Source organism: Rousettus aegyptiacus, unplaced genomic scaffold (genome assembly GCF_014176215.1).
Source record: "Rousettus aegyptiacus isolate mRouAeg1 unplaced genomic scaffold, mRouAeg1.p scaffold_m13_p_10, whole genome shotgun sequence".
Classification (NCBI taxonomy): Eukaryota; Metazoa; Chordata; class Mammalia; order Chiroptera; family Pteropodidae; genus Rousettus; species Rousettus aegyptiacus.
Genome location: NW_023416285.1, coordinates 27,535,007 through 27,559,478, shown reverse-complemented (window position 1 = coordinate 27,559,478; position 24,472 = coordinate 27,535,007). Strand labels below are relative to the sequence as shown.

The window sequence follows — 24,472 nt, the reverse complement described above, 5'->3', positions numbered from 1 at the left end:
ATTAAAGTAGTTTCTTATAGCCTTACTTTTTGAAGGATGTGTGATTTCAACTCCAGAAACCAATGTTCATTTAATTTGGAAGTTTAACTATTAATAATATGTGAATCTTGAAACAGGATGTGATTGCCTTTTTGGCTCTCCATTTTTGATTCTTGTACCATCTTATATTTTGGTAAGCTAATAAAGGAAACAGTTACTATTTTTTGCAGAAATCTTCGTATATATTCTAATTAAATGTGACCTAAATGTAACTTTAAGTTCTTACATTTGAATGGAAACATCGATTATGTTATTTATTTAAATAAGGTTTTTTATGTAAATCATAAGTTCTTGTGTAATTTGGGGGGAGTATTTTAAACTGTTGTACAACATAAAAAGAAAAAGGTCGTAAGTTGGTCACTTAAGGCCTTAGTGTCCTTAAAGAGAGCAAGTTGATTGTACCTAATATTTGTATAATCTGTTTTTCTTTTTTTAGTTTTCTCTCTTTGTTGATCACTATAGTCATGCATTAAAAAAAATGACCACTTCTCTTTTTTTAATCAGTATGAGAATGATGGATTGTTAACCTATAATTGTGTGTTTTGGGGAAGAAAGATAGCAGTGATAAATTTTAAGGAAAATAGAAACTTAAAAAAGAGAGAAACTGGAAGATATAGAAACTATTTTTTATAAAGTAAAGGATTCTTTTTGAACTCCATCAACTTTATGTAACTGTTTAATATATACTTATAAAGATTTTTAGGGCTAAAAATGACATCAATTCAAAGTTGACTCTTATTACCTTCTTCCTGGTGTGAAGACGAACACTTCTACCCAACCCTTCCTGACCAAGGCAGTGAACAGCCTCTTTTCCAACCCCTGGATCATCAAGCCACAAGTTTACCTTCGAGGGGTGAGCGTGCATTATCTCAGGAGGACTGCTCCTCCCACTTGCACGGCTTCCTGCAGTTATGTCACTTCTTGCAATTGTCCTGAAGATTAGCCCCAGGAGTGCCCAGCCTCAGCATCCTGAGCCTGTGAAGCAAGCAGCAGGAATTGCCACCTGGTGCTGATTCTCTGTGCTCTAATAAAGCTTGGAGCCTCCACTGTCCTTTCACTGCATCAAGTGTCATTGCTTTTCTTCTTCTTCTGTGGATATCAAAATGTTTTCTAAAAATCGGATAACAAAATAAATTTTCTTTTTGTATGTAGGTGAAGTCAGGAATTCCAAAGCAACTGAAATCAGAGTTTTGATGGCTTTTGCTAAGTAGATTTTAGAATTAATCAAGTCCTCTTCACCTCTGTATTTAGGGTGTAGGGTTTTGGGTTACGTAGAAATGAAACAATATATTAGCTTCTTTCTTTTTGTGCACATTTTGTACATTAGAAGGGCTAAGTTCTGGTTCCATTATAGCCCTTAAGTAGCTGTCTGATTGTGAGCAAGTCATTTAATGTGTCTGGGTTTGGCAAAATAATTAGTAATAGGAGGAGAGTAATTCCTGCCCTATTTGCCTGCAGGAAAAAATAACAATGTTTTCATTCTGCTGGAAAGTTTTGTAGAAAACATAGATGGAAGCATGATTTTACAGTTTTTCTAAAGACTTTATCCTCACCCCCTCATAGATTTAGGAACTTAGAATGTCTGAATTTAAATTATTTAAATTATTAATGTGTCTCTACTGATAGGGGACTGGATGCATTTTTATATCTCCTGCACCAAGAAGTAGGGCAATGGGATTAATTTAAGATAATCAATGTTGTTGCTGTCTTTAAAAAATAAAAGTTATGGCAATTGACATATTGTTATCTGTCTGCCTATGACCTCTACTTTAGTCAGATAAAATGTAAAAGCTTAGACTCCTGAAACATTGCCCAGTTTAAGCCTCTGTGGGAAAAATAAGTCCAAGGGCATTAAATGAATGAAAGGTTATTTTCTCTTAAAAAATCCATTGGGTTGTCTTATTCAGTGATTCTTTTCCAGATTTTCAAGCTCCTTTTCAGTGTCTGCATGCTGATAAAATTTCTAATTCTTTTTTTTCCCTGAAGTGTAATTGTAATGCTATGCAGCTTGCATTTATGTTCTGGATCAGCTCCCTTCTCTTCCTCCTCCCCATACCCAAGCTCCTGAATCCACCACCCTGCTTAAGTATACTCCGGGCTTCTAGATGCTCTTTAAGAACTGTACACTTAATAATTAAAGCATTTGAATGTAAGAGGTTTAATTGTAAAGTTCTGTTCTTTGATAACATAGCTACATGATAGAATTCATTAATTTTTTATTATAGATTTTCCTTATAATTTATATTATAAACTTTAGAGAATGAGCTAAAGTAAATTTAAAAAACACACACGCTAAAACTTTCTTTCCTAGGTTCTTTTACCAGCTTTTAAGATTGACTTGACAATGTGTGATTAAAGAAACTTTTCATGTTCTTTATATTGTTCCATTTTATTATAATTAGAGCATTTACTATAAATGGGAAGGCTGACTTTTTAATTTCTGACTTAATTTGATAATAATACTAGTGTCACTAGTTCTGTAATCCAAGAGATTTTGGAAATAGTCTATATTAACTCAATTTTGTCAAGTATTAGGTCAATAAGAAAATAAGGTGAAATAACTATAGCATAGAAACCCTGGAGAAGACTGAAGAAAAAAGAAGTTCATCACCAAGATACCAGATGTTTTTAATCTTCTGAAACTCCCTGCTTTAGCTAAAGTCTCATATTTCATAACTACTGATAATTATGGGTTATTGTGGAATCTTATTTCATAATTACTGCAGTGGGTTTTGTAAGGCTCATTGTGAAGTTTTTAGGAGACGATACTCATGGCAGGGGGGACAATGGTGGCAGTCACTGAGGACCTCAACACCAGCCAGCTGTCAGGGAGAATCAACCACTCAGTCAGCGGCTGGTGGAGCACAGCTTTCTCCAGTTGCTTCCTGTGTATTTGGATATTTACATGTCAATTTAATAACAGTAAAATAGTCAAGAAATGTGTCTACAATTTACCTATTGAATGTTGCACATTTCTTTCCTTTTCCATATTGTTTCATAGAGAGATTCACAGGTTCTTTTGAAATTATGACATCTTACTGATTTTTCATTTCCTTTCAGTTTCATGATCCTTTACTCCAAAGTCCTTTTTGGGCATGGAAGGATAAATTTGAATTGAAGACCACTAGCAGCCCCAGTCTTCTGAAGACTCTCAGAGCAGTCCTAAGGAGCCCTTTATTGGCCAAGACTGCAGCTGCCTCAGCTTTAGTTCATAGACACAGTGTTAGAGAAGCCTCCATCAGCGTAAATATTGCTTGTACATGAGCTTTCTGGAGCTGTGAACATTTGATCAGTTCCCATCAGAAACCCACAAAAGTTTGTAGCTCTTTAAAAATAAACCTAAGAGTTTTTAATGATACATTTTATACCCATCAATAATCTTCCCTTGAGATATAGAATTCAGTCTTACTCTACTGTTTTGTTGGATTGTACTATTTTACTTTTACTTCATACAGAAAGATATTTAAAACACAAAGCCTTTCTCTAACAATGTTCTTAGAGTAAATACTGTTTATTATAATATCATTCAGGGATTTATCAAAGCCAGGTATGAATCTACAGGAATGTATTAGGAATAATAATCAACTATTCCTAGAACATTGAAAAGATTCTCTAATTTTTAATAAATATCGAAATATGAGGTAGAAGAGTATGAGAAGTGGAGTTAATTTAGCAGGAGAGATAAAATTTTTATTGATAGTATAATCTGCAAAGCACCTTGAGGAAAATTGTTTTCGAAATATCGTAAAATGTGATTCTGTTTTGAACATCCTTGACTGTGCAAGAGACAAAGTAAAAAATTGAAGAAAGTGTAGGAGATGACAAAGGTTTATTATTTGATCTCCCCAGGCTTCGCCCAGCTGGGGATCTGTTTACAGTTGTGTTAAGGTTAGAGAAAAGACCAAGTTGGAAAGTCAGTAAAATGTTTTTAAAGTTTCAGATGTAATAATTATTCGATGGTTTTAAAAACAATGTAACTTGGTGATTTAATTCAGTGAAATATATAGAGTTCTAATAAATAAGCAGGTCAGATTTAAATTTGATTAGATTCGAAAACAGCTTGCAACTAGATTTATCCGTATTTCTGACTTGATGACATAGATTAATAGATAATTAAGTTATGCTAATCAGTGCTTATGCTGGCAGTTCCAGACAAAATAAACATGTGGTTATATTTCTTTTTAATGATAGCTACATTTTAGGCATTGCTATTTTAGTATATACATGTCATTATGAGTTTTATCTTCACTTGAGGCAGTTTTCAAACTTGGATTGGAAAATGCTCATGTGCAATTTATAAATTTATTTTACATTAATATTTAGACCAATAATCCTAAAATACATAATGATAGTCCATTATGTATTATCCATTAGTATTTCCATATGTCCTTCACTGCCAAATGAATGAAAATATCTTGGAGGGTAATTTTTTTTTCAAGTTTATTTTGTGACTTGAATGCATTACCAAAGTAGGAAACTGAAGTTTCTTCTTTAACCTGAGATCAGTATAGAATCTATAAGACTGGACAAGAAAAACCACAGTAGTGATCACTGTAATTCATTTAGCTCTTATCTTCTGAAAATATAGTTTTCTTTTGGGAGAGTCAAAGCAGTATAATGTTCTAAAATCCATATACTTTCTACAAACAAAATAGACTCACATAATATCCTCTTTAAACAGAGACAGGAAGAAATTAAAAGAGGAGGAGCACATAGTCAGGAGTAAATCTCGCGGAACCCAGATATTTTGAGAACGTTGGAGTCAGGTTGATGGTAGAGCACCATGAGGAATCAGTATGCTGCTCTTTCTAGGGATGACGAGGTAGGCACAGTGTATTCTAACTGTCCTTTGTGGACAGAGATCACAGGTGCTATATAACTTAAGCTCCAGAAATTCACACGGCCTCCTCATTTTTATAAGGCTTTCAGTCACCTTTGATAGAAAACTCCTGGTTGCCCCTACTTTAGCTAACATTAAAATTAAGACAGTGTGAACAAACTCCATCTCTTATGTAAATGACCTACTTTTCTCCTTCCTTTTTCAATATAGAGAAGTATTTTAAATGGTTTACACTTATGCCAAGGTCTTGTGATTTTTCTGCTTCAACTTCCACTCTTTTCAGATCTAAATGAGTGTGGCCTGAAGCCGCGGCCCTGTAAGCACAGGTGCATGAACACTTACGGCAGCTACAAGTGCTACTGTCTCAATGGATACATGCTCATGCCGGATGGGTCCTGCTCAAGTATGTCAAGAATCTTAACTCTTATAAGTGCTTTGGGCGTGATTTCTTTAGTGCTGTGCTCTGGCAGTGTGGGAATAAGAGTGGCCTCTCAGGTCCTCCTCCTGAATGGGATGTGAACGTGTGTTTATGTACATGCCTAAGGAACTGGAAATCAAAATAAAAGTTGCCCCGTTAGATGGCTAGCATCCTTTTACCATGGGTGCCAACATTAAATTGGTTTGGAAACGGTAGTCAGAAAAAGTAACACAACTAAGTGTATTTTTTTACGTTTTTTTCCTCTATCCGGGCAGAGAGCTGTTCCAGCTAGAAAAAAGAACATTAGTGATTATTTGAAGACTTTTGTGATGGATTCTAAACTGTTTGCTGTTAAAGAATCCATCAAGCTTGTTGACTGATTATAAACCACTCATAAATATCTTCTCACTTCATTTTTACATGTATTTATAATTGTCTAAGGACTAAGTTATGTCCCTTGTTTTTTTTAAAGACTACTTGAAATAAAAAGAAATGATTTTAGTAACAAAAAGTAAATTTTATGTATATCTCGTAAGAAAGAAATGTATGGTGTTTCCTACTATCATTGAATGTGTGTATAAGATGGATAATACTGTAAAATTCCCTGCAGACTGAACATAATGAATTGAGGTTGTATTTATGTGATATCCAACAATTGATGACTTGATTTTTATTTTTGCTGAATTATCAGTTAAATTAGCTAATTATCAGTTAATTATCAGTTAATTATCAGTTATCTCTAATGGGGTTGCATTTCATAAAATAAAAAAAGGCTAGCTAATTTTATTTAGCATTGCGTATTTAGCATGGGACTTTTTGGAATGAGGTGGATTCATGTTTAATGGCAGTGATGCTAGACTCCTAGCACTGTGCAGCACAGTGGTTCATCTGCTGTCCCTAGAGAAGTTTACAGGGAGGTTGAGACAGTTATGTGGATGTTTGACTTACGACCTGCACTTAGCATGAGTAATCTGAAAAATACCTCAATTCTCCACTTTCCTTGGTCACTGGGAAGATTTCCAGATAATCTATGTGAGGTACAGTTTCACATTTGTCTTTTAATTCCTCAAATGCATTGGGAATCTTCCCCAGATGATAAGGGAGCTGGTTCACATTTTGATCTTCTTAATCCCTGGAGGAAGAGAGTCTTTCTGTCCCTTCCCCTATTTTTGACTTTCTTTAGACTGTTGAATAATTAGGGCCCTTTTGTCTTCATTGTTGGTTCAGTGTCACTGATTTCAAGACAAGTAAAAGAACATAGTTATTTCAGTTACAGAATTTGTTCCTTGAGTCAGCCAGTCACACTTATTTCAGGTGCCCTGACTTGCTCCATGGCAAACTGTCAGTATGGCTGTGATGTTGTCAAAGGACAAATACGGTGCCAGTGCCCCTCTCCTGGACTGCAGCTGGCTCCTGACGGGAGGACCTGTGTGGGTGAGTTGTAAAATCAAGCATCTCTGTCAGCAGCCTCTAGGAAAAGGAAGAAAGTGAAAGGTGATGAGAGTAAGAAAAAAAGGCAGTTACTTACATCAGCTAATTAGCTGTCCTTTAGAGCAGCGGTCCCCAACCTTTTTGGCACCAGGGACCAGTGCTGCTATGAGAATCTAATGCCTCATGATCTGAGGTGGAGCTGAGGCTATGATACTAGTGCTGGGGAGTGGCTGCCAATACAGACGAAGCTTCACTGCCACTCACCCCTGCAGAAGATATTAGATATCTCAGAAAAGGACCTCACTTTGTGAATGCACCATGAAAATCTTGTTTTCCTAAAAATGATGGACAGCAGGAAACTTCAGGCAGAAGAAACCACATGTGCATCGAAGTTTAAAGGAGCATAATGTTCAGGGAAACAAGAGCTTAGTATTTCTGGAACATAAGAGGTCGTGAGTGATGATCTTGACAGGTAGTTAGGGCTAGCTTGTACGTATTGCACTAGAGAGTTAGATTTTTTTCCCCGTTAATTAGAAAGGCAGTATAGGACTGTGGTTAAGAGTCTGGGCTTTGATTTCAAACCTGGCTCTGCCATACACTTGATATATAGTCTTAAGCAAGAGACTTCCTTTCTTTGAGCCTGAGTCTCCTCATCTTCAAAATGGGAGTAATGGCACATAGAACCATTGTGAGGATCAAATGGACTCGTGTATGGAAAGAGCTTAGCATGGTACCTAGCCGGTAGTAAGTACTCAATGAAAGGAGGTATTCAGTGATTCGAGAGCCCTTGATTGCTTTCTTTATCCCAGGCACTGTGCCAAGTGCTGAGATATAAGTAATGGACCAAGGTGCCGAGATTTTGATTCTCTCAAAACTGACATTCTAATGAGGATGACAGAAAAGAAACAAATATCCGATAAAATTACGAATACTAAGAGAGAAAAACATACCGGGTCTATTTTAGGAAATAATGGTCAGGGAAAGCCTTAAAGTAAGACTTGGACCACCGGCCACACAAAGAATCAGCCAAGCAGGTGAGGGCATTGCAGGCGGCGCAGTGAAAGAGAAGGCGGCCTGCTTGAGGTCTTGAAAGAGAGAAGGCCGGTGTGGCAAGTGCAGAGTGGGCATATGAGGGTGGTGGCTTGAGACCCAACAAGTGAGGTAGGTGGGGGCTATTTATTGCAGGGCCTTTGAGGACATGGTGAAGAATGAGGATTTAATTTAAGAAGCAAATGGAAAAAGTAGAAGAGTTTTAAGTGTGGTGCTAATCCAATTTTATGTTGTAATAAAATCATTTTGATGGCCGACTGGGAGTGCTTCGGAGGAGGTAAGATTGGCCCGCATAAGACGGGTTTGGAGGCTTTTAATAGTCTAGCCTAGGAGATGGCAGCTTAGACTAGGGTAATGTCAGTGCATGAAGAGAAGAGATGAATTCAAATAGTCTTTCAGAGGCAGAATTAAGTAGGCATGATGATTTAGGGTTAAGGGATAAAGGGTTGTCAGGATGACTCATGTTTTAGTTCGAGCAACTAGGTGGATGCAGGTGCTGGGATGTGCTGGGATATGGTGCAGGAGTAGGACAGCCTGGGTTAGGAAGATGGATTGAAATTTGGAGATGTGGAATTTATGTTGCCCGTGGGGGCAACCAGCTGGATAATGTTTATGATGAGTTGCTGCGTGCCAGGCAACCGTTTGCAGTTATTTATTTAAAAATTCACTCCATCTGATCGTGCTATAACTTTTCCTAAAATGCAGTTGACTTGTGTTTCTAGATATTGATGAATGTGCTACTGGAAGAGCTTCCTGCCCTAGGTTTAGGCAGTGTGTCAACACTTTTGGAAGTTACATTTGCAAGTGTCATAAAGGCTTCGACCTCATGTATATTGGAGGCAAATACCAATGTCACGGTAATGAATCTCCGGTTATTGCTTTGTGTTGTTCCTTCCTATGGTGTGGAAAAGTCTCTTAATTGTGTGCTGATGACGGGGGTGCCAGGGGCAGGGGAGGATACTGGCGTTCAACAAACAGAAGTCCAGTTCAACCACTAGTAGTTCTGGATGCACATATACTTTATGTCCTCTGTTTATCTGCCAAGTTTACATGGACCTTCACACTGCAAAAGAAAAAATTTTTTTTGAAAGTGTATGTATACTTTTATGTCATCATATTTATCTCCTAAATGAACCTCTTTTTTTTTTCTTCGTCCTGGTGCAGATATAGATGAATGCTCCCTTGGTCAGTATCAGTGCAGCAGCTTTGCTCGCTGTTTCAACGTGCACGGGTCCTACAAGTGTAAATGTAAAGATGGCTACCGGGGCGATGGACTAAGTTGCGTGTGTGAGTAATGCTAGTCCCCAGTTATGAATTCCAACAGGAAATACAATATCACACAGAGGCCGTTACTAGGGAAGATAAGGAACAAAGGAGTACAGCTGGTAATATTAACTCTGTGCTTTCCATAAACAAAATCATTCGTTCAGGTATTTTTAAAAATTAAAGACTCAGTAATATATTCTATGCTTGAAAGCATTCGATTCCTTGACTAAATTCTCTCGGTAGCTTCCCTTTAGCTGGCAAGAAATTTTAGAGCCCTCCAGAGAATTTGATTTTCTTAAAATCAGAAATAAATGTTTGTGTGTCATTAGCATTAGATTATTGATGGTGGGGTAATCTGAATATATTCTACATTTTTTTGTTCCTCTGTTTTATGCCTCCTTATTCTACTACTTAAAAAATCATTTTCATATTTATCTATTTTCTCCACATATAAAACAGTTTAGGACTGTTTTGCTTTTAAAATTTTTATAAGCTGTTTGGAGTACGACTATATTAGTAGATAAACATGAAAAAATACCCTCCAAGATAAACAGTTCAGAAACCAAAGGCCATAATTTAGCATATATTTCATGTAACAATAGATAATTTTTAAAATTTCTGGAGTAAAATATTTACTGAAAATCATAGTGCATAACTATGGGGATTAAAGGATTTTTGAAGGGTCATGTAGTCATACTCTCCCCAGGAGTATATACTACCAGGGAGATTAAATATTAATTTATTTTGGTGAGAATAATCAAGGAAAAAGATTCCACAGATGATCTTGGTGACCTTGAAAATTTCTTTTTAAAAAGTAATTGTGTAAATTAATAAAGGGGAAGGAAATCCATAGAACATTTAATGACATAGAACATTTAATGACAATATTTTTGCATGAGTCAAATTTATATAAAGTGTGGAAAAGTATTAGTCTTTAGACAATTCCAAAGATAATTTTGTAATATATAGGTACTGTAGGGACACTTAACATAGACTGTGTATATACATTTCTGTTTTAAAACATTTAGACTGTTTTTCCATTTAAAAAAATCTCATTGCTGTGTGTTTCCACTTTACAAATACGTAAAATATTTGTGTGTTTCAAATAATACATACTCATTATAGAAACACCAATATAAATTTTACATCCATCCACAGGATGAATATGTATCATATATAAATGCATGTATTTGTTATCTGGAAAACAGCATGACTGACAGGAAGGGACTATTCTAAATGTGAAAAGTAAGCCTCGTTGACACATATTTTGATGTGTTCGTTTTACAATTTGATGTTTTACTCTTTAGAGTGAGATGATGAAACACTAATTTAAATCTTTTGACTCTTTTAGATATTCCAAAAGTCATGATTGAACCTTCAGGTCCAATTCATGTACCAAGGGGAAATGGCACCGTTTTAAAGGGTGATGGAGGATACAGTAATTGGATTCCTGATGTCGGAAGTACTAGGTGGCCTCCGAAGACACCATATATTCCTCCTGTCATTACCAACAGGCCCACTTCTAAGCCCACAACAAGACCTACACCAAAGCCAACAACATGGCCTACCCCACCCCCACCCCCACCCCCACCCACAGAACTCAGAACACCTCCGCCACCACCAACGCCAGAAAGACCGACCACCAGACTGACGACTGTGGCACCAGCTGCTACCACATCTCCCAGGGGCATTACGGTTGACAATAGGATACAGACAGATCCTCAGAAACCTAGAGGCGACGTGTTCAGTAAGTCATATAAATGTCAGCATGTTTTTTTTTTGAGTTTTTTTCCCCATTTTTATTGAGATATAATTGACATACAATGCTGTGTAAGTTTAAGGGGTACAGCATAATGATTTGACTTACATATATTGTGAAATGATTAGCACAATAAGTATAGTTAATATCCATCATCTTGTGGATATAAAAAAAGAAAAAATTTTCCCTGCGATGAGATCTTAGGATTTATTCTCAACAGCTTTCGTATATACACCATGCAACAGTGCTAACTATAGTCTCCATTGCTGTATGTCACGCCCCTGGGACTTATTTATCTTATAACAGGAAGTTTGTACCTTTTGATCACCGCCATCCAATTCCTCCTTCCTCCAACCCCCACCTCTGGTAATCTGATCTCTTTTTGAGTTCTTTTTTCTCTTTTAGATTTTACACACATGCGAGATCATACAATATTTGTCTTTCTCTGTCTCATTTCACTTAACATAATGCCCTGAAGCTTTATCCATGTTGTTGCAAATGGCAGAATTTCCTTTATATGGCTGAATAAGGTTCCATTGTATATACGTGCTGCGTTTTCTTTATGCATTCATCCATTAGTGGACATTTAGGTTACTTCCATGTCTTGGCTACTGTCCTGTGTGTAATGCTGCTATGAACGTGGCTGTGCCGATATCTTTTCAACATAGTGTTTTCATTTCCTTTGTATGTATTTCCAGAAGTGGGATTCTTGGATCATATAGTAGTTCTTTTTTAAATTTTTTGAGGAACTTCCATACTGTATAGTGGCTGTGCCAATGTACAATCCTACCAACAGTGCATGAGGGTTCTTTTTTCTCCACATCTGGTATATCTTTTTGTGTTGCTAGATGTGAGGTGATATCTCATTGTGGTTTTGATTTGAATCACCCTAATAATGAGTGATGGTGAGCATCTTTTTCACATACCTGTTGGCCATCTGTATGTCTTCTTTGGATAAATGACTATTCAGGTCTTTTGCCCACTTTTTGGTTGGATTATTTTTTTTTGCTATTGAGTTGTATGAGTTCCCTATACATTTGAGATATTAACCCCATGTCAAATATATAGTTTGCAAATATTTTTTCCGTTTCGTAAGTTGTCTTCTCATTGTGTTGATTGTTTCTTTTGTTGTGCAGAAGCTTTTTGTTTGGTGTAGTCCACTTGTTTATTTTTGAATTTGTTGCTGTGCTTTAGGGGTCATCTCCAAAACATTTCCAAGACCCATGTCAAGGAGCTTTTGCCTTATATTTTTTCCTGTGAGTTTTATGGTTTCAGGTCTTATGTCCAAGTGTTTAATTCATTTCAGGGTAGTTTCTGTGAGTGGTGTTAAGATAGGAGTCCGGTTGCATTCTTTGGTAGGAGTATCCAGTTTTCCAATCTACTCCATTGAATATTCTTGGCTCCCTTGTCAAGTATTTGTTGAGCATATATGCTTGGGTTTACTTCTGGACTCTCAACTGGGTTATATGTCTGTTTTTATGCCAATACCATACTGTTTTGATTTCTATAGTTTATAGTATAGCTTGAAATCAGGGAGTGTGATCCCTACCACTTTGTTCTTTTTCAAGATTGCATTGGCCCTTCAGGGTCTTTTGTGTTAGCACATTTTTAATAAGATCTTTATGATGACATTGTAGCCACAGGTCATGCATTGAATAAGAATCAAACTTACAAAAAGAATTATCTGTATACAGCATAAGTCAAATATTCCTATTGTTAAATACTATGAAGAGCTGAATAAAAGCCAATTAGGTAATTGAGACTATGTAGAAATGGAAGGAATATCACAGTCATATAGTAGTAGATCACAGCACTATCAAGTATGAGAATTCTCCTAACATATTCAGATTAACTTGAAAACGCTCAGAGGTGGGGACTCACTATATCACATGCCATTCAGCTTTTAATCTAACTGTCCATTCGTTCAATTAGTAAACATTTTTGAGTGTGTTTTAGAATGCCAGGTCCTGTTAGACATTGGGCATACAAAGATAAAACAGAAAAGGTTACAATCCGGTGGAAAAGACAGTCACCCAGAAGATAACTGTGGTATTATATTAGCAAAAGAGATTTGTATAGGACAATATGGGAGCAAAGAGAAAGGTATCTCATCAGTCTTTGGGCAGGGAGTATTTGGGGGGATGATTTCCTGAGTGACACGGGCAAAGAGGATGAGAAAGGGAGGCATTATAGTTAACAGGGAGAGGACAGCAAAGGCACAAAGGTAGGAAGCAGCACAGCATACGCAACAAACTGCCAATAGACTAGAGAGCTGAGCCATGGATTGATGAGAAAAACTAGACAACGACCCCTTGTATCTGCTGTAAACTGGTGGTTAGATCTGGATGGGAGCTAGTTTAAAGACTCCCAGATTTTTAATGGGTCACTGGGTAAAGGATGCTATCACTAATGGAGACAGAGGCTGTAGTAAAGAAGCAAGTTGTGAAGAAGGAAGAGTTTGGTCCCTTATTAGCAAACCATAATTTGCAATTTTACAGCTCTTGTCTGTTCCCTATATTTTCCCATTTGTCATGTTTCACTTTATTCTTACCCACCTTTGCACTTACTCCTCTCTCCCAGGTTCTTTTTGACATTACTGGTTTTTGTTTAGTTTTCCTTTTCCCATTTCCCCATGATGGAACTAAGCTTTACTTCTTTTGTATTGAATATTTTTGCAGTTTTTTACCAGGTGAAAAGAACATCGATGTTTGTGCTTTTTTTTATAAAAGAGGAAAAGCTTTTTTTTTTTTTTTTTCGCTTTTATGTAACTCAATTAAATTTTTTCATCGTTAGTTTAAAGAGAGATAGTCCCTAATTCTGATGTAGTTGTAATTGTGTATGTTTTGGGCAAAAAATGTAATTTTTAGAGGAAGTAGATGATAGATCGAATAATATATTTTATACTTATATATCTCATTTTGGGAAAACCATATTTATTTGTACCTTTTATCACCCTGTTTTTCTCTCTCTCCTTCTACTGTCTCTCTCTTATCTATTTTTTTCTTTTTATCTCTGTGATCTTACAATGCAATTTTTACTCATGGGTGCTTAAGTAAATATAGTGTTATTCTGCTTTAAGGTATGGTCATAAAAACTTGATTATCTAATATAAAAAGGCACTCTAACATGGATATCAGTACCTTTCTGAGTCTTTTAATGTTTTCTCTTTCGTAAAGGTCCCCCCTTCTTCCCATCATTCCTCTCAATACCAACACAAATAAATTAAAAAGAATGTTGAAGTTCGCCAATAGAATTTAACAGTATAAAACTGGGGAAACATGGAGTTCCAATGATGAGAGAGAGCACTCATTCTAATAGAGTGTGATCTTAAAGACATGCCCTGGGACAGAATTACCTTGATCCTATGCCAAGACCGTTACATGCCACACAGATAGCATTGCTGCCTTTGAATACTCCTGCCCAAAATTAAATTCCTCTCTCATTTCATCTTTGGCGGTAGCTGCTGGTTAATATTAGCATTTATGAGGTTATTTTGGACACATTAAATTGCTGTCTTGTGATTATAGCACACATTCTGAATAAGGAAAGGGTTCTAAGTTTTTAATTGAGGACAAATAACTAATGTTTATTCACTGTGAAAACAGATAAGAACCTTAGCCCTGTCTTAGTTCAACACCATTTCTTCGTTGAATGTTCACTTCTGGCATAATAACTTCTTAAGCCATCCTTACACTCCACGGATCTGAGAATAGGATTTGGCTCCCTTCATTTTGCTAATTTTCAGGTGTTGTCAATTATAGCCACAGTTCGGCAGTCTCCAGAATTAGTTTTGCCACAGCTTTTGGATTTCAGAATTTCAGGTCTGGACCTGGGGACCAGGTCTTCTTGCAACCCCCTCTCCCTGCTTCCACCCTTGCCCCTCTGTGGTCTCTTCTTAGCTCAGCAGCCAGAATGATCCTGTAAAAGTTAAACGAGATGTCATTGTTCAGAGCTCTGCGTTAGCACCACTTGGTGTAGGAAGAACGCAAACCCTCCCAAGTCTTAGAGTCCTGAGTCATCTCATGGCCTAGCGCTCCCTGCCTTGTCCATTCTGCTCCAGCCACTGTGGTCTCTGCTGTGTTCCGCAGACCTCGCCCAGCTGAGGACTCTGACGCAGGCTACTCTCTCTTCCTGGAACACTCTTTCCAGCGTGTCAGCTGGGCTCATTTTCTCACCTCCTTACACAATCTCAACTTGACCCCCTTATTCAGTACTGTGACCTCCCCAACATCAGCAGCACACTTGATCTCACTGCTCTCCACTGAGTTTCTTTTTTTTTAAATAGCATTTATTGCCTTCTAATATCCTTATTGTTCACTTACTTATAATATCTGTTTTGTTCATTAGTACATTTTCAGAGCCTAAAATAATGCCTGGCACATAATTGGCATTTGAACACCATTATATAAGTGATTAATCACTTATATAACATTTTAAAGGAAAATAAATTATCATATAATCAAATTTTTCATTAAAAAGTTAGCTTAATATAATAACATTTAATCTATATTTAAGAATTTTAAAATATATTCTTCTCTGATTGTTACTTATTTTCTACTCTGGGGAGATTTTTATTGTTTCTATCTTTTTTTTTTTCTATTTTTCTCTCTTTCCTTTCTTCCCTTCTTTCTGAAGATTGGTATTCTATTTAGTAGATTATTGTATATGAAATTTTCATGTTAATGAGAAGGAAGATATCAATTGAGGGATAATGTCTCAAAGTATGTATTTCTTAGCTTCTAAAACTAGTTCAAATAATTTTTGCTTTATACTTTTATTATGTGAAATTAGGCATGTGTGAAGGTATGCAAATTTTTTAATGTAAGAAAGATTTAGAAAATAACCCCTTAAAACAATGTTTCTTGTAGCTATACACAAAATACTATTAAAGCTAGAGTTTTATCCTTTTACTACTCCAGCAAAAAAAAAAAAAAAAAAAAAAAAAGTGGTTCAAAACAGCAAAAAAGTTAAACTTCAAATAAGTGGTCCAGATGGGATAGTTATAATAGTCTTTTGCATTTTAATTTGGGGCCTACAAAGTTTTCATCTAAACCAACATCAATTAATTACCCAAGTGTAAATCCCTTATGAGGTTTTAAAAAAATTTATCCCAATCATACCCAGAATCTCTAACGATGACTGAAGTCCCTTCCAATAATCTGTCCCACTATTGAGATATTCTTTCTTATATTTAACCCAAATTCATGAAATTACAGTTTACACCTCATCAGTACTATAGGTACACAGCTGGTTATTATCACCACACCCACACTCCATGTATTCAAAAAACAGCCTCAGGAAATTACCTGTTTCTTCTTGGGGTTTAGTAATTTCTGTTTCATAAATCTTTTCTTAGAAATACTGTTTTTCGACCCACTAAGCGATATTTTTGGCTTGCCTTTTGAACATTTTTTTTTCCAAATCTGTCTCAAACTCTGGGGCTCAAAGGTATGTAATAGTGAGATCTGACCCGATTTGATTACAAGGGGAATCTTTCTAATCCTGCTACTCTGATCTAAATAATTTCCCTCTGTTGCTAAGTATGCTTTAGTGCAGATTTGTGGAAGCCTTTAACTCCAATTTTTGCCCTTCAAACAGGGATACAGTGCCTGGTACATAGTAGGTGCTCAAAAATACTTGTTAATTGAAATGAAATGAAACTTTATATTGGATTTATTTTTTTTTTCAATTTAAGTAACCCTTCATATGCTTGAACTAGCTAAATTTAACTTATTGATTTGATAGTCCCTCCTCAAATGATCAAAGTATGGTCTTTCTCTTTCCTGATATAGTTTAACATAGCCGTTGAAAAGGAACATTCTCTAGAAAACTCTAAATCTAATGTACTTCTAAATTTTAAGTATCATATCGAGAAATAGTAAATAGGCATTGAAAAGCATTGAAAAGTCATTGAAAATAAGGCTGAGGGCATATGAAACTGAGAGGTTCTTAATGACTGCTAAAGATGGGATACTTTGAATCAGAAGTTCTAGTTTTGCTTCTCACTTCTATTACTTACGAGTTATGTGACTTTGTATAAGTTCCTATGCTTTCCATGTAAATTTTCTCATCTGTAAAATGGAGGTAATATCCCTAGCTTTCCATTCTTATAGAGTGGTTTCCAGAATCAGGCATAATACAAGTAAAAGTGTTTGTGAATTATTAATTACTATGAAATATAAAAGATACTGTATTTTATAGGAATAACTATAATGGGGAGCATTTAAATGTATGATTAAGGAAATAATCTTTTATGTATAACATGGAATATTAAGCATCATTTCAACTTGAGGGGCCCTAAAGTTTTAGATTGTGTGATTAGAATTATAATCATGTATTTGCAAGTCTAGCCCAATAGGGCTTATTGAGCAACACTAAAGTTCCCATATGGCATGAAATTCTTGTTCTTGCACTAGTAGGGCAGACCAGTTCTTCTCAAAGTGTGTTTGATAAAATATTTGTTCTCTGGGATATTATGTAAGTGTATGCCTAAAGAATTTCTGAGGTCGAATGAATTTGAGAGAGTCTAGGTTTAGTCAACCTAAATAGGTTTGTTAACTGTAGGACTTCTTTAAAATTTATTTTTGTTATGGTGACATTGGTTAATGAAATCCAATAATTTTCAGGTGTACAATGTAACAGTAAGGAATATATATGTATATGTGTCTGTGTGTGTGTACCACTATGGGTGATGAACATACTATGTAATATATCGCATAGTTACATTTCTTCTTTTACCACATATTTGACCCCTTTTATGATTTCATTGTGAATCTCTCAGGCACATAATGTGCTGTCATTTCCCAAATGGATTTAGCCCCAGGATTATTTAACTGTTGGGTTTAGGGTGTGTAACCAACTTCAGGTCAAGCTGAGCCGAACTAAGTGTAGAGACCACTCTTCACAAAACCTCTCATTAGCTCTCATTTGCATGGGTTCTGAGACAAGTGGGCTGGTCTTGGACTCCAGGAGAGCCTGGTGGAAGGGGTAGAGTTGGGAGGGCAGAAGGTGCTGGGCAGACACAGAGCAAGAAAAGCAAATCTAGTTTGTGGGATGACCACATGGAGACCAGAGCTATGGTTCAGGGGGTTGCTAAAAAGTTGGAGACCAAGAACCAAAGACAAAAATCTAGTGTCAGAGAAAGTAGGGGAAAATGCATTCTATGCAGTCAATGAAATATTATGAGTTTTTTTGAAAAATATTTAATGATATAGGAAAATATCCATGTTATAAAAATGCTAAGTGAAAAAAATACACAAAATTGTATATGCCATTTGACTCCAATTAGGTATAAAATACATATCTATATGTGTCTGGATGAATATAAAAGTCTGGAAGAGACCAAAACAGTAATCATGGATCTATCCAGTTTATGATATTTGGGGCAATTTCATTGTCTTTTTGTTATTCTCATGCTGTGCTTTTTTAAATCTTTCCATCCCTACTGTCATTATTCATAGTAATTCAGTATATCAGTAGTTCCTTAGGAGAGGGGCTAATGGTACTAGAAGCTCACTCTCCCCAGAAAGAAAGTAAGTTGTGCTTTGAAAAAATACCCCAGTAGATTCTAATTCTTAACCACATTAATTTTTTTAAAAAATGCATTAAAATTTTTAGTAACTTCTATTTTTAACATTTCAAAATTTTATTTACAACTCTCAGGTGTGTCTAGTTTTAGCTAGGAAGCTGAGGTTATAGCAAGGAGTATAATATCATTTGAAGCAGGAAGCAGATTTTTTTCAATGTTGTCAGAGCCCATTTGAACTACAGTCACTTAAAATGCTCTTTTAACGTATCAGTTCCTAACTCCTCCACTACATCAGACTATCTGGAGAAGTACTGCTCAGACTACTGTGTATACAAGAAACAGGGAATCTTGTAAAAATGAAAATGTCCATTCAGTGAGATGGGGGCAGGGAGCAGTGATTCCGCCTTACTAACAAGCTCACAGGTCACACTTTGCAAAGCAGGGCTCTGAGGGCCATAATGGCAGTTCCAGCCCACCAGAACCATGTCTGCAGTGGAAACAGATGGAAGTGTTTAAAATGTAGCAACTGTGCCTAAAGTGTAGCATCTGTCTCACTGAAAGTGAATAAAGGTGTTGCAGAAGAAAGATTATCGAATATAATGTATTATGTATCAGGTGGTCTTATGATTGGCCATATCAGACGCCAGACCCATTATTGCTATGTTATTCTTGAAACTCCAAGTACCATGCAGTATAAAGAAAATTGTTTCCTTTTTACCAATTGCTGTTTTTATGCATGCTGTCCACAGGCTCTTTCTCTGGCTTCCATTCTTTAGGTTTGATAGTCTGTGGCTGGCATGGTCACATTGTTCTTAGTCATAGAAATACGCTCTCTTTTCTGATTCTCTGTAGGGCTGAGTAAAAAGATTGTTTCTGCTGAGGGGTGAAAAGGTCCTCAAACTAGTTTGCTTTCTAGTAAACAGCAAGGCCTAGAGAGACCCTGAGGAGATGCCTGACAGCTTCCTGAAGATTAAATTTCTGCTAGTGTTTTGAAGGAGTGAGTTGTCAATGCTTACAGGTCAGGATCTTGTGCTGTGAATTCTGAGACTTTTCAAGATTTTTGATTTATATTTTAATTAGATCCTATGGTGACTGATAAAAAAAAAAAAACAGTTATCTGGAAAGTATAAATTGAGTTCTTGGCGAATGTGACCCAAGAAAGAAATCAGATTTTTTAAAAAAAGTTATATACACATTCGTCTGCAGAGTTTTAATGAAAAGTTTGAGCTCATAGCCACTCTGATTCCTATGCCTTTGCTTCTTCATCCATAAGTGAGGATAATAACAGTATCTACCTCATGGGGCTGTTGTGAAATTAGATGAGAGCGTGCATGTAAAACTCTTACCATAGTGCTTGGCATATGATAAAAACTCAGTACATTATGGCTATTACTACTTCCGTTGATATTAAATTCACTTATGTGGTGATGATAGCATTCTTACCGGTGCTATTTTGTGTTCTGGTTGTAATGTTTATATTTTTCTGATGCTTTTTATTATGGTTCATTACAACATAATATCATTTTTGGCTAACTAGATCCTTTTGAAAAAAGTTGATTTGCAAGTGTAAGCTATTAGGTGAGCAGACAAAATGAAAATAGAAAGTTGTGACTTCATATATCCTTTGCTTATTACCAAAGAATTGGACTATCCGGTTTAGCTTACATGTTTTTAGTATCTAGTTCAATGTTCTAGGTGAACGTTGTGGTATTAAAATAGGGACAGCATCATCTCAACTTTTTTTACTGTGCAAATAAGTGGTAACAACAGCCTTTTCAGAGACAAACATGTCTAGATGGGAAAGCTACACTATGGGTCTCATAAGTATCAGAAATAAAAGCTCCCTTTCTTCTTTGAAGTGATTCTGAGGTCACTGACACCTACCTGTCCCATGGGTTTCTGTGGCACCCCAGACGTTCATGCTGTACACAGTCACAGCAGCCCTGTCAGAGTCTGCTCGACACCTGTGTTACGGTATTTGGGACTTGGTCCTGACGTAGTCTAACCTTACGGGTTCCATTGTCTTAGAAAAGAGAAAGAAAACAAAACCCATGAAGTGCTCTCTTAATCTGGAAAAGTTGTAGTAGCATCCTTATGGTCATATATAGAAAAGAACCATCTTTTAGATATCCTGTTCTCCTGGAATTGCTCTGGGCAGTGCTTAAATTTGTTCTGAAACTTTATTAAAGGAGAATAGGTGAGTTACAAAAATTGGGCTGATTGTTGAATAACTGTGTCTATATTCCACCTTTCACCAGAGATTTAATTATTTCAAGTGGTGTCCTTTATCCTCAGCCCAAAGGTGTCTTTTGAACTTTTTAAATTTCTCTTGTAGGATGAAAGTTTTGGCAAAAAAGAGCTTATTTTTGTGGAGCCCAGAAACCCTTTTCTTTGTGCTAGTAATCAGTAGATGGCTAAGAATTTTCTCTAATGTGGTTAAGGAAATTTCAGGAACTTTTTTCCCCAATCCTTTTTTTCACTTCTCTGGTCATTTAAAGCTGTAATGCACATGTTCCTTTGGAGATGGAGAGAAAGGGCCGGGGAGAGTGGAGTCGGGGTGGAAGAGGAGAAAAGGGGAGGAGAGGAGGAGAGAGAGGACGACTGCTTCCCAACACCCTTGTCCTTCGCCCACGCCGTCGTCTGCAGATCCCTAGGTTTTGCCACCAGAAAGAGCCTTCAGAATATTAGGAAGGTGACATGTGTCCCGTTTCTCTTCTGATGAACTAAACCTCTAAGCATAGAAAGAATTTGAGACATTGTTATCTTTAACCTTTAGTCCAAGAACAAATGCTAGAACTGGCCTGGGTCTTGTCATGGGAGCCACCGGAGAACAGAAACAGAAATTGCAAACCTACCTTTAATAAATAGCACTTACACTTTGCTATAGTTACTCTTTGGAAGAGGGCTGGGGGTGGGCAGTGCATATGATAATATTTACATTTACTTCACTGTGCTTACTCTTAGTGCTTTTTCGGTAAAATATACAATTGACTATTTGGGAAACCTCGTTTATGAACTGTGGTTATATATTATCATATGCCTGGGGAAAATATATTTAATAGAAAGTGCTGGGCCAGACTTTCTTTTTAGGAAGTTTCCTGCTTCTTAGTGCGGCTGATTCTTCTCACAGGTCTCAGGGCTCTCCAGATGCTAGGAAAGCATTTAGGGCCCCTAAACCCACGCCAACCTCATTTTTATTTGGCTGGCTGCTTGCTTCAGTGCCTGCACATTCTCTTTCTTTTAATTCATGCAGAAGGTTCTAATAAACCATGAGCAAGAAATATATATTTTGTAGGTGAAACACTGACCAATGGAAGAAAAATTTTTAGGAAATAAATCCTCTTAAGACTATATGAACATTTTTTTTTTAGTTACTGTTGGTCATAACTGCCCTCTGACACACACTCCCTCCTTTTCATTCTCTGCGCTATGGCCAGAATGGTGTACCTCATCCTGGCACTCCTCTGTTAAAATCTTTCAGAGGATTCCAGTTTCTACCAGAATAAAGTCCAAAATCTTTACAGGGCTATAAAAGGCCCTGGACCCTCTGCCTGCCTCCTCATCTTCATTTGAGGCCCTTCTTCCCCTGTGAGCACTATACCTATAATGAGGTTTCAGACCCACGTTCCTTCATTCTCCAGGGTGCCAGCTCCCAGTAAGTTATCCTTCACATCGTGCTGTAAGCATCACCTCTCAGATTTTTGAGTATCATCCTCCCCCAGCAGCAACTTAGCCTGCCCCCTTTCTCCTCACCTTCATGCTCACATAGCTTCCTCTACCTCTTTTTTAAAGCCTTCATTACTTGAGCAAATTGTTTGATGTCTGACTTCAACTCTGAAATGTGGATCCCACGAAGGCAAGAAGATGTTCATTGCGTCGCGACCAGCTCTTAGCCTGGTACCCAGTGGATGCTCACTTTCTCGTTTGATTTTATTAGTACGTGGATGGAATAGGGGAAGGGAGGATGGAAAAATGGCAGAGGAATTGCGTGGTTCAATTTCTCTTACCCTTGTTTTCATCTCTAAAATTATGCTATTCTAAGAATGATCCAACTACAGAGAATAGTTGATATGTATTTGTTTTTACAAAAAAATATATATATATATATTATATATTTAAGTCAACTATTAGCCAAAATATGATTCGGGGAAGGGAAGGATAATTAGAAAAGTCATATATCAGCATCTATCCTAGTTATACTACTTTCAGGCAAGGCTAGTTATTTATTTAATGTTTTCTGTATTGTTTAAAATAGCTCTGTGGATCAAAGAATATGCTCAAATTACACAAATGTATTTCACATGCATAGCCTCCTATTTAATAGCAGGTATCAAGCCTGTGTTCAGAACTCTCTTCGAGCAATCAAAACACAAATGACAGACATAGTTGCTGTAGGGCAAGGTCTGTGTATGTGTTCTGAGAGAACCCTTTTCTTTAAATGCTTTAGGTAAGTTTTTCTATAATAGAAATTATTTCTGTAAACAATCTTAAAAATTTACAATTACAAAAGACAAAACAAACCAAGAAAATACCATTTTTACTTCCAATATTCAGACTTCCACTATTGGCATATTGCTGTATTTCTTACCATTCTCTTTTCTAGTCTGATTTTTTTGTTCATTTCTCTTGTATGTAGTTGAGATCATACTGCTTGAAAGATTTCTTCCACTATTTATTTTGCTTAATATCTTCACATAAATAAATATACCAGGGAGTAGGTAGTACATCTTCTTTTGTCACTTCGGTGGGTCGCTGTTAGTGATCTGTACTGGTATGTGTGAGGAAGGAGAGTTAATATGGCAGAGTAACAGCGTAGAGCACACCCAGTTATAAGAATGGCTGCTGAGCATTTCAGGTCTCTAGATTTCCTGGTGTTTCCCAATGAATTGCAATGAAGGCGTATATAGTCATCTGTTCAATTAAATTGTTCTTGGAAACCCAGTACCTAAAATACTAATGAATCATCTGACCCTTTGCAAGGTGTTAAATGACTAATTCTTTGGGTTGCTATTTTCCCAATGTGTATTCTTATCTCTCTCTTTCTCTTTTTCCTCATCCCAGGCCACTCTTGCTATTTCTCTGCATCCTTCGGTCTCTCTGATTGCCTTTCTCTAACTGTTCCGAGCCCTTTCTTTGTATGAGAGGCTTGAAATGCGCCTCTTCTCTCCCCTGACACTCCACTTGGAAGGGCCTGTGTCCTTCCTCTCTCAGTCTCAGCGGCACTTCTTCAGAGAGGATCTCCTTGATTTCCCTTCATAAAACAGGTCCCATGTACCAGGAAATATTGGGATGATTGTCCCCACCTACGTCAAGACTCTTTGCCATCTGACAGTCCTTCACCTGGAAAGAGAAAGCTGACAAATGATCAAAATGCCCCTAGAATATAATATGGTACCATCAGATTTGAGCCATTCCAATCCGGAGGTAATTTGTATAAATTACAAGGCGAGGGAACAAAAAATAGTTTGATAGAATTTTTCTAACTTTGTCACAAGAAATGAAGCATTCTTGCTTATAGCTTTATACTATTTCTAGTAGCTAAGAGGCAGTCACCCTCTCAGAGCTCCAAACAAGGAAAGGAAAGCTGTAATTGGATGTCACCACTGTCAGTCATTTTTGGTATAAAAGAAAAAGGTAATAACTGCAAAGCCATAGCTAAAAAAAAGAGGCAATTATGGGATTGTTAATTTTTAAAAATTGCTAAAAATCACAAGCATCATCGAAAAAAAACCCTTTGACTAATGTCTGCTCCTTGGTGTTCTACATCTTTTACTCCCTGCCTTATGAAAATAGAGCTAATTAAGTTCTGTTAGAGAAGAGGGAGTACCTGGGCTTTGGCCAAGAACTCTACACCACCACCATTCCCACCCTAGTCACCCTCAATGTTATCATCTGGTGTTTTCATTCTTGGCCCTTATCAGCATTCAGAATCATCACATTCATTGATCTTCATGTTTAATGTCTGTCTCATTAGGGTGCAGACTCCATGTTGGTCTTGTTTACCCCTTTCACCCTTTCTCCTCTGGCTTCCACAGTGCTTGGCATATGGGTGGCAGACAAATACACATTAAATGAATTAATGATTAGTGATTTAAATGAATCCATTTTTTAAAAAGTGGATTAAGCTCTGTCTCACTTGTT

At 36.8% G+C, this 24,472-nt stretch overlaps 1 protein-coding gene across 6 annotated transcripts in view; it reads left to right on the top strand.

The window, feature by feature from the left end:
* The window catches only part of NPNT (nephronectin), a 79,957-nt gene that overhangs the window by 36,047 nt on the left and 19,438 nt on the right, over positions 1–24,472 (top strand). For 4 of the 6 annotated variants that reach the window (XM_036227638.1, XM_036227636.1, XM_036227633.1 and 1 more), the window contains 6 exons: positions 800–892; positions 5,163–5,282; positions 6,612–6,731; positions 8,501–8,635; positions 8,943–9,065; positions 10,396–10,791. In XM_036227638.1, the coding sequence (XP_036083531.1) occupies positions 800–892; positions 5,163–5,282; positions 6,612–6,731; positions 8,501–8,635; positions 8,943–9,065; positions 10,396–10,791 (987 nt within the window). The remainder of the gene's footprint in view (positions 1–799; positions 893–5,162; positions 5,283–6,611; positions 6,732–8,500; positions 8,636–8,942; positions 9,066–10,395; positions 10,792–24,472) is intronic. The other 2 variants (XM_036227635.1, XM_036227637.1) reach the window with 1 other exon arrangement.